The sequence below is a fragment of the Oryx dammah genome, unplaced genomic scaffold (assembly GCF_014754425.2).
Source record: "Oryx dammah isolate SB20612 unplaced genomic scaffold, SCBI_Odam_1.1 HiC_scaffold_13, whole genome shotgun sequence".
In the NCBI taxonomy this organism is placed as follows: Eukaryota; Metazoa; Chordata; class Mammalia; order Artiodactyla; family Bovidae; genus Oryx; species Oryx dammah.
In genome coordinates, this window is record NW_024070197.1 from 28,736,798 (window position 1) to 28,752,714 (window position 15,917).

The 15,917-nt window shown below is 47.8% G+C and overlaps 2 protein-coding genes across 2 annotated transcripts in view; both read right to left on the reverse strand.

The window, feature by feature from the left end:
* CDH1 (cadherin 1) overlaps positions 1-12,734 on the reverse strand; it is a 73,587-nt gene extending 60,853 nt beyond the window's left edge. The window contains exons 1-2 of the mRNA XM_040253258.1: positions 12,160-12,734; positions 11,123-11,237 (exon numbers count right to left, since the gene is read on the reverse strand). Of these exons, the coding sequence (XP_040109192.1) occupies positions 11,123-11,237; positions 12,160-12,207 (163 nt within the window). The 5' untranslated portion in view covers positions 12,208-12,734. The remainder of the gene's footprint in view (positions 1-11,122; positions 11,238-12,159) is intronic.
* Positions 12,735-13,647: 913 nt separating this feature from the next.
* Positions 13,648-14,412, reverse strand: LOC120872746 (ubiquitin-conjugating enzyme E2 C-like). The gene has a single exon (XM_040253355.1). The coding sequence runs from the start codon at positions 14,288-14,290 to the stop codon at positions 13,913-13,915; it is 378 nt and encodes a 125-aa protein (XP_040109289.1). The 5' UTR covers positions 14,291-14,412; the 3' UTR covers positions 13,648-13,912.
* Positions 14,413-15,917: the final 1,505 nt, after the last annotated feature.

Genomic DNA, 15,917 nt, shown 5'->3' on the forward strand with positions numbered 1-15,917 from the left:
GCCAGGCACTGAAAGTACTTTATGTCCATTAACTCATTGAATCTTCATAGCAGTCCCATGAGGTAGGAACTACAATTTTATCCCCTTTTTACAGGTGAGGGAACTGAGGCACAAAAAGGTTAAGTAACTTGCCAAGGACACAAGGCAAGAGTTGAATCAGGATTTGAACCCAGGCAAACCTGTTTCTCATTCCACCCTCCCCAATTCATCTTCACTCTCAGAGGCTCAGGGAGGCTGACTCCTTCATTTCACAGGTTAAAAGAGAAATAAACGCTGAAGATGAAAGCCACAACCTTGATATCAAATCTCTGTTGAAACTAAGAGTCAAGCTTCACACCTGCTAAGTGATGTAAGTTTTCTAAGCTGAACAGCCTCCCCAGGTATTTAATTCCCAAAGTCTTAAGTACTCCCATGGCTTAGGAGAGAAGATTAGCAGAGGGGAGATAAAAGAAAAGAAACCATAACTGAATTCCAAAGTCCAAAGAAAAATCAGCACAATTGACACAAAAGTTTCAAAACCAAAGACTCTGAGAAGCTCTGAAATATCCATCTGCGAGGCATAGACGAGCATTTCTTTAGAAAGGCAGACTTGAGAAGGCAAAAGGTACAGGAAGCACACCCACAAATTCTCATTTCTCTATAAAGTTTAGTCATGATGACAGGCCCAGGAGGTGGAGTGGGAATGAAATCAACCATGTGATCCTCCCCAGCAGCTGTTGAACCCAGTCATTCCCTCAAGGCCGCGGGCTCCTTGTTAAGAATGCAGAGATCTAGGGCCAGTATCTCCTGGTATTTATGAGTAAGAGCCAGGACCAAGAGTACCTGTGGCCATGAGAGGTGATGTCAGGAAGTTGATTCAATCTCTGATACAATAACCTCACCGGGAGAGGCCTCTCGATGGCCGTGATTCAGGGCCCTGCCCCACCTGTCAATAGGGCTCAGGTTCTTAGACCAAGCTGACTCAAGGGGTGACGTTCTGTATGGAAAAGCCACAGCTTTTCCACAAACAAGTTGGTCGACTCCTTCCCTCTTCAAGACTCCCACACAGCTGTGCTGAAGAATTTGTGGGGGAGGAAGTCTGCTGTCTGAAAACCCTCCTATGAAACCAGGCTCCATTCTAACTGTCAGGTCCTGGCCCCTCTGCCATGAGAAAGAAACTATATGTGGAGACACAATCCTCTCGGGCCGCACGCCAACTTGGGAAGGGGGGTGGGTAGCATGAAAAGAGAACTGGATCCTGGTTTTTGTGGTGACAATTAGTTCTCAGGATTATTCTTCTAGAAAAATGCCTGCCCAGAGTATGGTCATTACCTGGCACCAATGTGGCCTTAAAGAATGTGGGGAGGGACTTTCCTTGTGGTCCAGTGGTTGATTCCCCATTTCCACTGCAAGGGGCGAGGGTTTTATTCAGGGAACTAAGTTCTCTCATGCTGCCCAGCCAAAAAAAAAGAAAGAATGTGCAAAGTCCTGCTCTCTCAAGAAACAGCCCAATTCTAATTACATATTCAGCGTCTCATTTCTTCAGGTCTTTACACTGAGGTCTTTCTTTTCAGTGAAGACCTCCCTCAAATCCCCCCCACCCCAGCACACCCAATTCTTATCACCCTTCCTGCGGTATTTTCTTTCCCTTCCATAGATCAAGATCCAACTGCCTCCCCCAGTCTCCTCCAATGAGAAGGGAAGGAAATCCACGAGGACAGGGATTGTCTGTTGTCCTCTGCTAGATGCCCAAGAATAGGACACGACTGAGCAACTGAACAGCAAGCTCCCCAGTGTGCAGTACAGTGCTAGGTAAGTGCCCAACGTGAACTTGTTCCATGGACAAAGGAATGCCTCAGTCATCCCAAGGGATGTCTCTCCGAGTCATTCAGAGCAGGAACTATCCATCGCCTTCACTTGGCTGCTCACAGACCATCGGCTTAGTTGGCTTTTCCTGCTGTGAAGAGTGCAGACTTTGGAGTCCAATAGCCGCTGAACAAGCAGCCACTTCTGGTCTGTGTGAACTGCAGCCACTCAGGGCCTGTCACTTACCACTGGCTTTGTGAGGTGTAAGGAAGAGACAGCACTGGGGAAGAGCATGTACTTCCCATATTATGATAACAAGTCTTATGTCATAAGAAGAAAGGATTATCGTCTTAGTTTTTCGCATCCTCCAGTTCTCTACCAGCTCCCTCCAGGCTCCTGTGCATTGCCAAGAACTGGAAGAACGGAAACTGAGTCTTGAAGAATTAATGGGCCTGAAGGATACCCGGGAAGGTGTTGGGTATATCTGGAAGCCCTGCTCAAGGAAGGTGTCATCCAGACAATAGGAAGCCAAACAGATGGCTCTGGCGGGCTCAGATCTCTTGTTTAGATTTTGATCAGGTGCTTCTTTACACCAAGAAGTGTGGGGAAGAAATGGCTCATCTGACCCTTCCACTCTAGTCTGCAAGCTGTTTTGTGACAAGACAATGAGGTAAGGTTACACCAGGGACGTGCAGGGCTCAGAGAAAGTGGGGAGTGCCAAGCGGAGACACAGGCCCTGAGAACATCCTCTTCTCCTTGTGTCCCTTCTGTGACTGATACTGAGAAAACTTCCTCTTTTCTTTAAAATAAAAAGCACAATAATACCTGAAACTAATATGTGTCAATTGTATCTCAATTTGTTTGGAAAAAGGCACCACAGTGGAATAACTTCTAAAAGCAAAAGATATGTACAGACCTATATGTACACTCTGAAACCTCATTCATTTATTCAACAAACAGTTACTGACACCAAATATGTGTCAGGAACAATTCCAGGTCCAATACCAATACAGCCTGTGAACTCAACAAGACAAAAAGCCCCTGGCCTCAGGGAGTTCTTGTTCTAGTGGGAGGAGACTAATGGTAGACAGGAGAAATAAGTGAAATATTCGTTAGATGGTGAAAAGCAATACAGAGGAAAATGAAGCAAAGAAGGGAGAAAGGGTTACCACCTCAAACACGGGGTTCAAGAAAGGCCTCATTGAGAGGGTTACATTTGAGCAGAGACTTGAAAACATAAAGGAGTGAGCCATGCAGTTGGCAGGGAGAAACTACTGTTGATGACAGACAGTGCAAAGGCCCTGAGGCATAAACGTGCCTGAGGTGTTCTAAGTACAGTCAGGGGTGGGGCAGGGGGTGGGGGTAAGGGAGGCAGATTGTGGAATGCTTGTAAATTTGAGAAAATACTGGCTTTTACCCTGTGTAAAAATGGGAAACCATTGGCAGATATTGAACAGGAGTGATGGTCTCTAACTGAAATTTTAAAAGCCAGCACTCTGACTGCTGAGTGGAGAAAAGACTGTGTTGGGGGAAAAAAAGAGAGAGAAGACTGTGTTGGGGGAGGGGCAGAGGAAGCTGGGAGACCAGAGGGGAGGCTGTTGCAATATCGATGTGAAGACGCTGGGGGGAAAAAAATAGTCTTTTGGGAAAACTCTCCTGGGAACAGAGGAGATGCATCTGTGTGTCTGAGTGCCAAACCACAGAAACAGGTGTTCCTCTTAGCCTTCAACTTGCCCAGGTATCGTAAATCTGAAGGGCTTTCAGCCTGTTACATGCTCCTCTAATTACAAAGCCCACTAATGATTATCTAGACCTTGGCCAATTATCCCACAGGATCCTGTGCTGGCCACCATTTATGGTTTTCCTCAGGGGGAACAGGTTCAACTCTTCAGGCGGGTCCCAGGCGGTCCCAGCAGTGACACCTGAGCTCCCAGGGACCCAGGCACGTGTTCCCTCTCCCTGGTGTGGGCAGATCCACAGCCAGACCTCTGCCTGGCTCTTGCACCTTGAGTTGGTCCTGGGTTTGAACATGAGTTTGTTTAGGACACTTTCCCTCCCAACCCGCCTGGAATGCCACTATAATTGCGCTTTCAGAGACCCAGAAAGCCGAAAAGACAGAAAGGGGAAAAAAAGTGCAGTTCACCTAGCATTTTTCTGAATGAAAATCAAAAGGGACAGAGGCTGAAAATGGCTCAGAGGCGGAAAGACAAAAGAGGTCCTCAAAAAAAACAGGCTGAATTCTAGCATCACAACTAAAAGTAGTGAAATGCAAAAGGTGTGAGGACCTGTTTTTCAAAGGGAAGAAGGAATTCGCCTCAAAAAGGTGAATTAGCAGGCTTCCCTGGTGGTCCAGGGGTTAAGAGTCCCTCTTGCAATGCAGGGGACTCGGTGCGAAACCACTAGAACTGTGAAACTACTAGAAAACTACTAGTTTCTACTAGTGAACTACTGAGCCAATGCACCTGGAACCCAAGCTCAGCAAGAGCAGTCACCGCAAGGAGAAGCCCGAGCACCGCAACGAAAAGCAGCCACCACTTTCTGAAACTAGAGAAACCCCGCACACGGCAGCGCAGACCCAGGGCAACCAAAAACAAAAACATGATTTTTTTTTTTTAAGGTGAGTCAGTTTCACTGGAGATGCAGTGTGGTGACAGGGCGGTCGAGGGGCGTGGGAAAGGGCACAGGTTTCAGAAGATAAAAGTCCAGCCCTGCCACTACCTGGCTGGGTGAGCCGACAAGCTGTCCAGCTTCTGAGTCTGCAGGCGATAACAACACTTCCTGCCTTGGGCCGCCGGGAGAATTAGCTCAGCTGTCAGGTCTGTGAGGACCCCACTTTTGCAGGTCCCACTCCTAATACTGGTTAGAAACAAACACTCGTATTTTATTTGTTGGCCGCCTCCAGATAAATGCCCTCAGCACAGCCCTTACATCATGTTCTCCTCCAGCGTGTGGGGTCGGTCTCTGTAACACCTACTGACGCGAGATTAAGGCAGAAGGAGCACTGCCCTATACAAATCCTATCTATACTGGTGCCTGCTGTTCTCTCAGCCTCCAGACCTGAAATTCCCAAATGCCTCCAAGATGATGCCACTTCTGGGTCTTTAGAAACTAACACTATCCTAGCCAAGAATTAATTTTCCTTCTCCAACTTGCTGCTCTTTCCTCTCTCTTCCCAGCAAAGGACCACCATCTCATTCACCAAGGTCCAGGGGTATAACTGATTGCTGCTCCAGTCCTCTGAATATTTTCCCACACCAATGAATATTTTCTCACGTAAATGGGAATAGCCACTGGTGGGGGGTGGGGAGTCTCAGAGAATTTCTGGAATCTCCCTGAAGACCCCCAGCACTGGGTGCACAGTGGGGAGAGGTTGGTATACTGGCTACTTCCCAGAGCCCCCCCATCTCCATCCCATGGGCTCTACCCATCACCCCTAAAGGTCTCCTTCACTGGCATGGCGGAAAGATCAGTCTTATCCTTCTGGATCAAGGGTGCCCTTGGATCCCTGAACAACAGATGTCCACACCCTGGCTGCCACTGGGTATTTACTCATCAAACATTCGGGATCAAGCCACTGGAGTCGTCTGGGGCAATGAATCAGGTAGACTTTTGGGGAGCTTTTTAAAATGCCCTGCAGAACTGCCCCTTTCAGAGACTGTAGCTCAGTGAACCTGCAGGAGATTTTTGAGGTAATCTGATGCTTAGCCAGGGTCTCAGGGGCTGGAACACAGCATTTTTTGAAACCGAGGAAAAGACAGGCATCCTTAAGCCATGTGTATTATGCAATATGTTTCAAAACTAAGCAAAGGCTGCCAGGTTCAAGGTTATCCTCATTTTCTGGCCCCTCCCCTGACCCAATTGTTCCTTGCCCACTGACCCCTTCCACCCCAATTCTGAACAATATTTATGGGCCGGTCCACAGGCAAGCCCACCCCAGCCCCCTCTCCCACCCCCCAGCACACTGCACAGCAGCAAGAAAATACTGCAACATTTCCTTTCCTAGCAAAGAGCACTTTGGTCTAGTCACTGTTTGCTGTTTGCAGAGCAGTGTTTGCTTTAACACAGAAACAGGGAGAGTGAGGAAACTGGTTTGGCTGGTTTGCTGCGTGGGAGAGCACACAGGGAGACGTTTGAACCAAAGGTAAAACAAGGGAGAGTCTCAAACAGAAGGCACCAAATACTCCCGGGGCTTTAATGTGTCACCTTTATGGGCACCTGATACACAAGATGACAGGCGAACTATTACGCCCATTTAACAGAAAGGGAATCTAAGGCTTAGAAAGTCCTGGGCCAACGTCTCTCAGCTGCCAAGGGATTCCTGATTCCAATCTAGGCAGTCTGACTCAAGAACCTTCTGAATCTTCTTGGGCCTTGAGAGGTGGGGGAGTGGAGGATTGAGGTTGATATGAGGAAGGAAAGGGAAGAGGAAATACAACAGAAAGGGGGTGCTTAAAACGCTCCCAACAGTAACAAGTAAAAGCTAAAGTATATAAAAGGAAAACTTTAATTAGTAACAGAGAAAAGGAAGGGGTGGGGGAGGGAGAAGAAGAGAGACAACACAATTTTTTTTTTAATGGACCAAAGACCAAAAAAAATTTTTTTAATGTCTAGTAACTGCCCTTCCATTTCCAGAATCAGGTTTGAGGTACCCTATATTCCTACACACACTTATCACTATACCCCAGCCTCAAGAGCCACTGGCTGGGCATGAAGCCCTCACAAGCATCTTTTAGAAAGTTCTAACAGACCCCATTCTCCCTGACAATTACAATCAAAACCAGAGGCTAGCCCCAGGCCACAGTTTGACATGAGAAAAATAAACCAAGGGGTGAGAGGTAGTGAACATTCATTCATTCATTTGTTCAAAATAATATGAGTGCATACTCTGTCCTTAAGAAATATGAGCCATTTAATGACTCTTCCCTGTTTCCTTACATACTTCTCACTTTATGTTCAACCCACATCAGCTTTATTCATGACTGTAATCCCAGATCCAGCCCTATGCTGACACTCAATCTGCGCTCAACTCACATTTGTTGGGCAGAGAATCCAAGTGAAGAAACAAATATGCAAATTTAATCCTCACAACAATTCTGTTTGAGTATTATTGCCCTCTCGCCCCTCAGTTTTACAGATGAGGAAACAGGCTCATAGAAGTAACATGATTTCCCCAAGGTCACACAGCTAGACTAGTCAAAGCTATGGTTTTTCCAGTAGTCATGTATGGATGTGAGAATCTCTCAGCCTGAGAGATTCTTCAGGCTGAGCGCTGAAGAACTGATGCTTTTAAACTGTGGTGTTGGAGAAGACTCTTGAGAGTCCCTTGGACTGCAAGGAGATCCAGCCAGTCCATCCTAAAGGAAATCAGTCCTGAATATTCATTGGAAAGACTGATGCTGAAGCTGAAGCTCCAATACTTTAGCCACTTGATGCGAAGAACTAACTCACTGGAAAAGACCCTGATGCTGGGAAAGATTGAAGGCAGGAGAAGGGGACAATAGGATGAGAAGATTGGATGGCATCACCCACTCGGCAGGAGTTTGAGTAAGCTCCGGGAGTTGGTGATGGACAGGGAAGCCTGGCGTGCTACAGTCCATGGGGTTGCAAAGAGTTGGACACGACTGAGCAACTGAACTGAACACAGCTAGTAGCAGAAATTCAAGTCTGGTCTTTGAACTCCTAGAACTATCCTAATCAGCCCCAGCCCAATCGCCTCCTTGAAAGCCTACAGCCCTGAATGGAGATGGGGGTGGAGGCAGAGTGGAAACCCAGGAAGTCTGATTGTGATGATTGCCTCTAAGGGATTTTTGGGTTTTGGCAGCTTCTGGGAGATGTGAGAGCTGATTATTTCAGCATCTGGCATATCTGAGGCTGGAAGGAGCATTCCAGAAAAAGGTTCACCCAATAAAAAGCCCCAAAAAGCAAACAGGGATTTCCCTAGCAGAGGGGAAAGGCAGTTCTAGTGGCCAGTAGAGAAGCAGCGGCCACCAGTCTTCCTTAGGTGGCCTTCCTCAGGTCTTTTCTGCCACTTCTCATGAGACACAAAGGCAAGGGCAGGATGATGGTCCATTAATCCCCTTCCCCAGGGTCTGGGCACCAATCCTCATCAGAGCCAGTAAGGGGAAATGACGTCCAGGAGTTTGAGGGGCAGGGAAGTGGGGGTCTTATGATGTAAGGTAACCCCAAGCAGGCTTCCATATTTGCTTTTTAAAGACTGGTTTAACTAAGGGGCCTGCATACTGTTTCCATCACCTTTCAGCACATCTTTTAGAAGGAGGGGGAAATGGGTGTATTTAACCCGCACAGGTGGGTGCCTGTGAGCAAGGGCCATCCATCAAGCAGTCAGAGCTCAAATGCAAAATATAAGCCCTGTTTGCCTAAAGCCAGGTGGTGGAGGAAGTGAAGCAAAGAAACCATCAGTTTGAAAGCCTGCCTGTTTTTTTTTTTTTTTTTTAACACCACCCCTCAACTCAAAGCTGAGTGCACTAGGATAATACTCCTGAGACCCAAAACTAAGGCCTGGGTTTCGCAAACAAGTTTGTATTTAAAAAGAAAAAGAAAAGGAAACTAATCAGAAACTCTAAAGACGAATTTACAGTTGTACTTTTGGTGTTTTTTGTTTGTTTGAACATTCTCCATTCTAAAACCTGGAGAGAAACCAAAGTAATAAATACAAAGCTGAGTGAGATGGTGGGGTTCAGCCATTTCACAGGGCACAGGACCCAGAAAACTACACCCCAAGACCCCCTGAGTTTGGTCAGAACCCTATTTCTGACATTCTTCAGCCACCTGTGGACATAACATCACAGTCTCCTTGTTCTCACACTCGCATGCAGCAAATTTCCCACGGGGCCAATGTTTAAACCTGGCACTAATAATATCCGAAGCCTCTATCTTCCTGGACTGTCCAAAGGAAATGAGGCTGCCTCCCTAAATCCTGGTTGCCTTTTTAAAATCACAAAGCCAGTTCCCTGAAGTTGCATGTTTTTACCAGAAGGGCACTTTCATCCTGGGGCAAGTCCACAATGGGTTGGAAAGAGACCTTATGGTCCAAAAAGGCCAAAAAAAATTAAACATCAGGAAGTCTGTTGAGTGGGGCTAGGTGTGTGTGTTTCTGTGTGTGTGTGCTCAGTTATGTCTCACCCTTTGGACTATAGCCCACCAGGCTCCTCTCCATGGGATTTTTCAGGCAAGAATACCGGAGCAGGTTGCCATTTCCCCCTCCAGATGATCTTCCCCACCCAGGGATTGAACTCAGGTCCCCTACACTGGCACATTGATTTCTTACTGCTGAGCCACCAGGTGTATAGACATAAAGGGAACTGGAACCAATATCATTAGCACCAGTATACCAGAGGCTGCTTCTCTCATCACCACCACCAGCTACAGGCTCCTTCCACCTCCCACTGGGTCTGGTCCACCTCCATCACCACCAGCCCCCGTCAGGGTCCAGGTCTATCACCACCTCTGCTCTCCAGGGCATACAGCGAGGAGAACTTCACAATGCATACGAGTTCCCCAAATACACTTTCTTTCTTTTTTTTTTTTTTTTTTTTGAGATTGAGATGAGGAAGGAATGGGAGAAAGGCCAGCTGTTGATCCCTGAGCAGAGTATGGAATTGCCTTATGAGGCAATTCCAGTTTCCTCATCTCAAAACATAAATAACAATGGTGCCCACCATCATAAGGTTCAATGAGGTGAAATACACGTGATACAACTGCCCCAGAGTCTGGCTCAAAAGTGAACAGGTGTGGCTATTAATAATAATAATAATAATATTTGTATTATTATCATGTAATAATATTATCATGTAACAATAATAATATCATATCAGATATAAGAACTTGATGGTGGGGGTGGGGGATAAAAACTAGACTAGCCCACCTCTGGTGTTACCAGATATCTTGGTGAAAGAAAACAAAGTGACCAATACTTGTGTCGCAATACCCCACACACAGATGTACACACAGTTTCTAAACTCTGCCCTGAATTCAAGGTTCAGTCAACTTTGCCTCCTCCCAGAAGCCAGTCTCTGCTCCCCACTGATACCCATCCCCGGCCACCCACACTGCCACCTACATGCCCATAGACCACAGTGTCCTCTAAGCAGGTCCTGGGACATTTTGGGACATTTCTCATCAACCTGCTGGAATGGGAAATACCAAGGGCAAGGGTGGGGTATTCCTTTAAGTCCTCAATCACTCCTGGGGTCCAGCAGGGCCCAGCAGAACATCAATCTGAGATGGGCCAAGTAACGGGGGACCCACTGCAAAATCAAGCAGACAACACTTCATTTTTTCCTTTTTGACCCAATAGAAAGCTCCACACAACACAGACGGGCCTCAGAAAAAACAAATATGTTTAATCAATCAAACTGCAGTCTGTCTGTTTTAAAAAAAAAAAAATCGCCTACTGTTGGAACAATTTCCAAAGTTCAAAAAAAAATTTATAGCATGATTGCTGCATTTTTCACATGACCAAACACTGGAAGAATAAACAGTGAACCCCCTTAGGGGTATTGTGGGTGAGTCCTCCTTTCAAAAAATGTTTCTTTTATTGTTATGATACTCGTCCAATCAACTAAATCAAGAGGGAGGAGAAAGTCCTTTGGTAGAAAATAAGCACCTGGAGATCAGTGAAACCAGAAGAGAAACCAACCTTTCCTTGCTCTCACTCCCGGGCAAAGTGAAACAAACCAAAATCTAGAATCCTGATTATCACAGTGATAAGACCCAGAAGTACACTGTGTCTGTTTTTCATTCCCTGAGTCAGAGCTACCAGGCTTTAAAAAAAAATAATAATAATAACACCAAAAAACCGCACGTGCAACTATTCCTTGGGGAAACAGTACCTGTATAAAAAAATTTTTTTTTTCATCTCTATGAGCAAAAGCCACAGCCTGGTAACCAAGAGAGGACTCCTCAGTCATCCCAGAGATGCTGAATGGGGCCTGGAAGTCAGAACCTAGATCAGATTCCTACTTTGACCCTGGGGCCAGTGGACTCCACCCTCCTGAGCCTCCCATTTGCTCATCTGTTTAAAAAAAAAACGGGAATTACCACCTCCCCCACCAGACTTAAAGTGGTCAGGATAATATGGAACACACTGAAGGCCCCTAAGTGTCCTCCATAACTAAGTCAACCATACAAGACAGCCCCTCAAATCCAACGCTCTATCCTGGCAAAAGTTTAGATCCTCGCATCTGTGTAATCTACAAAGGTGTGTCACCAGAGCCAGGAAAGACGGTGCACGCCCAGTCCAGCTCGCGGGCGTAGGAGCGCCGTTTCTCCGACCCTGCCCACTCCCACCCCAGGGACACTGGCGGCGCGCCCTCACCTCTGCCCAGGACTCGCCCTCTCTCCAAGTTCCGCCGGGGCACGATGAACGTGTAACTCTCAGCGCCAAAGCCAGGAATGCAGGGCTCCGGCTCCTGGCAGAGCCACGATGAGACCTGGGGTAGGGGAAAGGTATGAAACCGGGGTGACTTGGGGGGGGGTGTCTCCTACTCACACCGAAACCAACAGCGCCTCCCTTCCCTCTGCTGGCACCAGGACTGTGGGAGGGGTGGGCCCACCCGGCCCCACCCCCCCCAAGCCCCCAACCCCGCACCACCTCCATTCTCCCGCATTTCCCCCACCCCCATTTCCCCCCATTCCTTCCCACAGGGCAGCCAGCCAGCCACGTCAAACTCTTTCATTCGGAAACCTGTGGCCGCCAAGCCCTCAGGACTTCTCAGGAGGGAAGGCTGCTGGCTCACCTCCAGCCTCAGCAGCTCTTTCCTGAAAGTCTCCTTTTCAATTTCATTGGAGGCATCTTTACTCTTCCCAATTCCACTCTCCCTATACCCGGACCGCTCGCACTCCTAAGTCCGGTTCCTCAGACCGCCGGCGCTCCAACCTCTTTACATCCTTTCTTATCCCGGGGAGGGTGGGGGGCATACCTATTCACTACACTTTACAGGGCAGGTGCCTTTATCTACCGGTTCCGCTTTCCTTTCCTCGTTCCCACTATCCCGGCTCCGCCAGGACTTACACCAGGGCTCTCCATCCCTACTCCCCGCCCTCTACTCCCCGCCCGTCGCCCACCCGAGTACCCGGAGGCTGCAGCGAGGCGCGCCCCCACCTCTGGCTTTTGCGGGAGGCCGTCCGCAAAGCCATACTCGCCCTTCACCCTCACTGGCTCCTTCTCCCACTCCCTTCCCCATGGAGTCCAGAGCGCGGCGGTTTCCGGGCCATTCAGGCCCTTTGGACCCAAATTTTTTTGGAATAAGAGGGAGCAGGGGACGACAGAAGAGGAAGAGAGAAGAGTTTGGGGGCTGGGGCGCGGCTTATGGGGCCGGAAGGCATCCCGCGCAGTCAGGGGATCCAACGTACCTGCAGCAGCAGCAGGAGCGCAGAGAGGTTGCGGCACCGAGGGCCCATGGCAGGCCGGGCGCGGGCTGAGTAGGATCTAGCTGAGTTGGGCCGGGCTAGAGTCTGGCAGAACTTCTACGAACTCACAGGTGCTTTGAGGCTCGGGACGCCACTGGGCTGCGGGGCGCCGCGGGAGCCAGGTGAGCCTCGACGGCCCCGCCCCCGGCACCAGGATTGGCTGAGGATGCACCTGCCGGCCTCAACCAATGAGCGGCGCGGCAAGGCCTCCGCTTCCTCCGCTGACTTGGGCGGACGCTCCGCCCCCGATCCCGCCCCGGAGCCGCGAGCAGACCGGGTGACCTGAGAGTAGTCAGAGTAACGTAATGGTAGGGGCTCGACGTTTCCTATTACTATTAGGTTTGAATACCAGCCTCGCGGTGGCTCACTAACATCTGGGGCCAGAGAGATTTTACCTTTTAACTACTGTCTTTTAAACTTCAGATCTCCATCGGTTCTTGAATTGACAAATCAGTTCACTGGGCAGAATCTTCCCTTTCAAAGTCTCAGTTTTTTCACCTACTAAATGGTAAAATAATCACAAACGCCTTCCTGTGTTGTTCTGAAGTTGTCATACAATTAATTAAGACCAATGTTTCGTGCACCACAAAAGCTCTATGCAGATGTGAGGGACAATAACGATTGATACTCGGCATTAAAAGTTACTGTGTCACAGGCTCTGTGCTAAGCATTTGACATTAACCATCTTATCTCATTTCATCTCAAAACAACACAAGAGTTGTGCTATTATTCCCATTTAATAGAGGGACAATCCAGGCATAAAGAATTTGAGGCCAGTAGGAAGTAGTAGGGGGCTTCCCTGGTAGCTCAGATGGTAAAGAATCTGCAAGAATAACTCGCTTCAATGTCCCATGCAAGGGACTTTATCTTTCCCTTTACCCTGGGTTCAATCCCCTGATCGGGAAGATCTGGAGAAGGGAACGGCAACCCACTCCAGTATTCTTGCCAACAGAACTCCATGGACAGAGGAGCCTGGTGGGCTACAGTCCATGGGGTCGCAAAGAGTGGGACGCAACTGAGCGACTTTGAAAGATAGAAGACTGGAACCCACCTCCACCGCCTGTTCTATTGGCTTCAGCTCATGTGGCCCCACATAATCTTCCAGCTGAAGCTGGAGGTTTCAATCTGTCCTTTAATGTTGACAGGAAGATATCCATCAGAGATCAGCCAAACCTGTCATTTGCAAATAACTCACTTCAATGTCTCATGTAAGGGACATTATCTTTCCTTTTACCCTTGAAGCATGATCAGAACTACAGTGTGTTTAAAAAGAAATGGTAATTATGTGATATGATGGGGGTGTTAGCAATGAGTTAGGTATGTTTCAGCTAAGTGTTAGTTATTATGGTAGTAATCATTTTGCAATATATGTGTCAAATCAACATTTTATTTCTGATACATTTATACAATGTTATATGTCAATTATTTTTCTTTTGCTATAAAAACCCCAAAATGTATTTATTTAATATATTCATCACAAGGGTTTAACCACACTTAATTTAAAAAACAGAAACAAAACAAAAATGACACCACAGATAAGACAGAGTCCTATACAGACATTGAGGCACAGACAGACCGCCTAAGAAAAAAAAAAAAGAACACAAGGAGAGCTGGACATCCCAGGTCAGGAGTCTTGGCTGGAGACCTGCTTTGAGTAGGTTTCTTGCAGGTACTTCTTAGAAGCTGTGGGGTTTTTCTAGAGCTCGGCGGCATGTGTGTTCAAAGGGCTAACAATGTTGGGCTCTCCGAGCAGACTCTGGATGGAGAGCAGGATGGTCCTGACGTCATACAGGGCGGACCACTTGTCTTTCAGGATGTCCAGACAGATGTTACCCTGGGTGTCCACAATGGGATGGTAGCAGGGTGTGAGGAACTTCACTGTGGGCACGTTGTAAGGGTAGCCACTGGGGAACTCCAGGGACAGTTTATACTTCAGGTCTTCATATACTGTGCCAGCGGCTCCATGGATGGTCCCCACCCATTTGAAGAGGTTGTCTGATTCAGGGAAGGCAGAAATTCCTTTATCGCTATGCATCATGAGAGTCATCAGCTCCTGTTGTAGCCTCTTGCCCATGGGGCCTGGGCAGCACCCCCGCTGGGCTCAGCTCCTTTACCGGGGTGGCGACACTGGCAGCAGCTGGGTCGTGGTTCTGGGAAGCCATCCAGGCTGTGATGAGACGGAGATAAGCGGTACTCAGAGCTATGTCAATTATATCACAATAAAGCTGGAAATGCTGAAGAAGGGACAGGCTACCCATTCCAGGATTCTTGGGCTTCCTTTGTGGCTCAGCTGGTAAAGAATCTGCCTGCAATGCAGGAGACCTGGGTTCAGTTCCTGAGTTGGGAAGATCCCCTGGAGAAGAGAAAGGCTACCTACTCCAGTATTCTGGTCTGGAGAATTCCGTGGACTGTATAACTCATGGGGTTGCAGGGTCTGACACGACTGAGTGACTTTCACTCACTTATTCAAAGCTGGAAATGGGTTTCCCTGGTGGCTCAGGTGGTAAAGAATCTGCCTGCAATGCTGGAGACCCAGAGAACCTGGGTTCAATCCCTGGGTCAGGAAGATATCCTGGAGAAGAGAATGGCAACACACTCCTGTATTCTTGCCTGGGAAATCCCATGGACAGAGGAGCCTGTTGGGCTACAGTCCATGAGGTCACAAAAAAATTGGACACAATTGAGCATCTAACACACAAACACACAAAGCTGGAAAAATACAGTAACAACAACAATAACAAAAACTACAGTGTGTAGCTATGTGACTTTGAGCAAGTTAGTATTTTCATCTGTAGAAATGGGTCCTTAGGAGCTGAAATAAGAAAATCACTCAGGCTTTTCCTGGTGGCTCAGCGGTAAAGAATCTGCCTGCCATCGCAGGAGACACAGGTTCGATCCTTGATCTGGGAAGATCCCACGTGACTCGGAGCAACTAAGCCCTGTGGGCAACAACTACTCAGCCTATGTTCTAGAGTCATGGAGCCGCAGCTGCTGAAGTCTGCGCATCCTAGAGCCTGTTCTCTGCAGTAAGAAAAGCCACTGCCAGGAGAAGTCTGAGCCCCACGATTAGAGAGTAGCCCCGTTTCAGCACAATTGGAGAAAAGCAACAAAGACCCAGCACAGCCAAAATAATAATAATAAAATAAAATTATAAAAAATATAATAGAAGGCTGAATAATATTTTTTTAAGAAAGAAAATCATTAAACAGAGTACTTGGTACCTGGTAGCAAATGCTCAGTCAGTGTTGAGTGTGGAGGTTGTTCTCTAGAAAGAACCAGCCCCTATCCCCTATGCTCATGGGGAAGACCATGTTTAGAATATTTCACCCAGAGTTAAAGCTGAATCTGAGCCCACTGTGGCTACTTTCTCAACCCCAGAGAAGGGGCACTGTCTCAAATCAAGACATTGTTTCAGGTCAGTACAGCTCCCTAGCCCCAACCTGTCCCCTCCATTTTAATGGGCTTCTGAGCACACACCCAGGCCATTTGGATTTCTGCCTCTTAACCCACCAAGAGGTTTGGAGGATAAAGGCTCCAGTATTTCCTTTCCCACTGGGGCTCCAGCAGGACTGCACATTAACCAAGATAATGGAAATACAGAGAGGCGTTTCTCCCATGGGGTGGCTCATCCGTTTATTTTTTTTTCCCTCAGTTATGTAAAAATTCATATTTTATACCATCACTTGGCCCAGGGAGCCTTT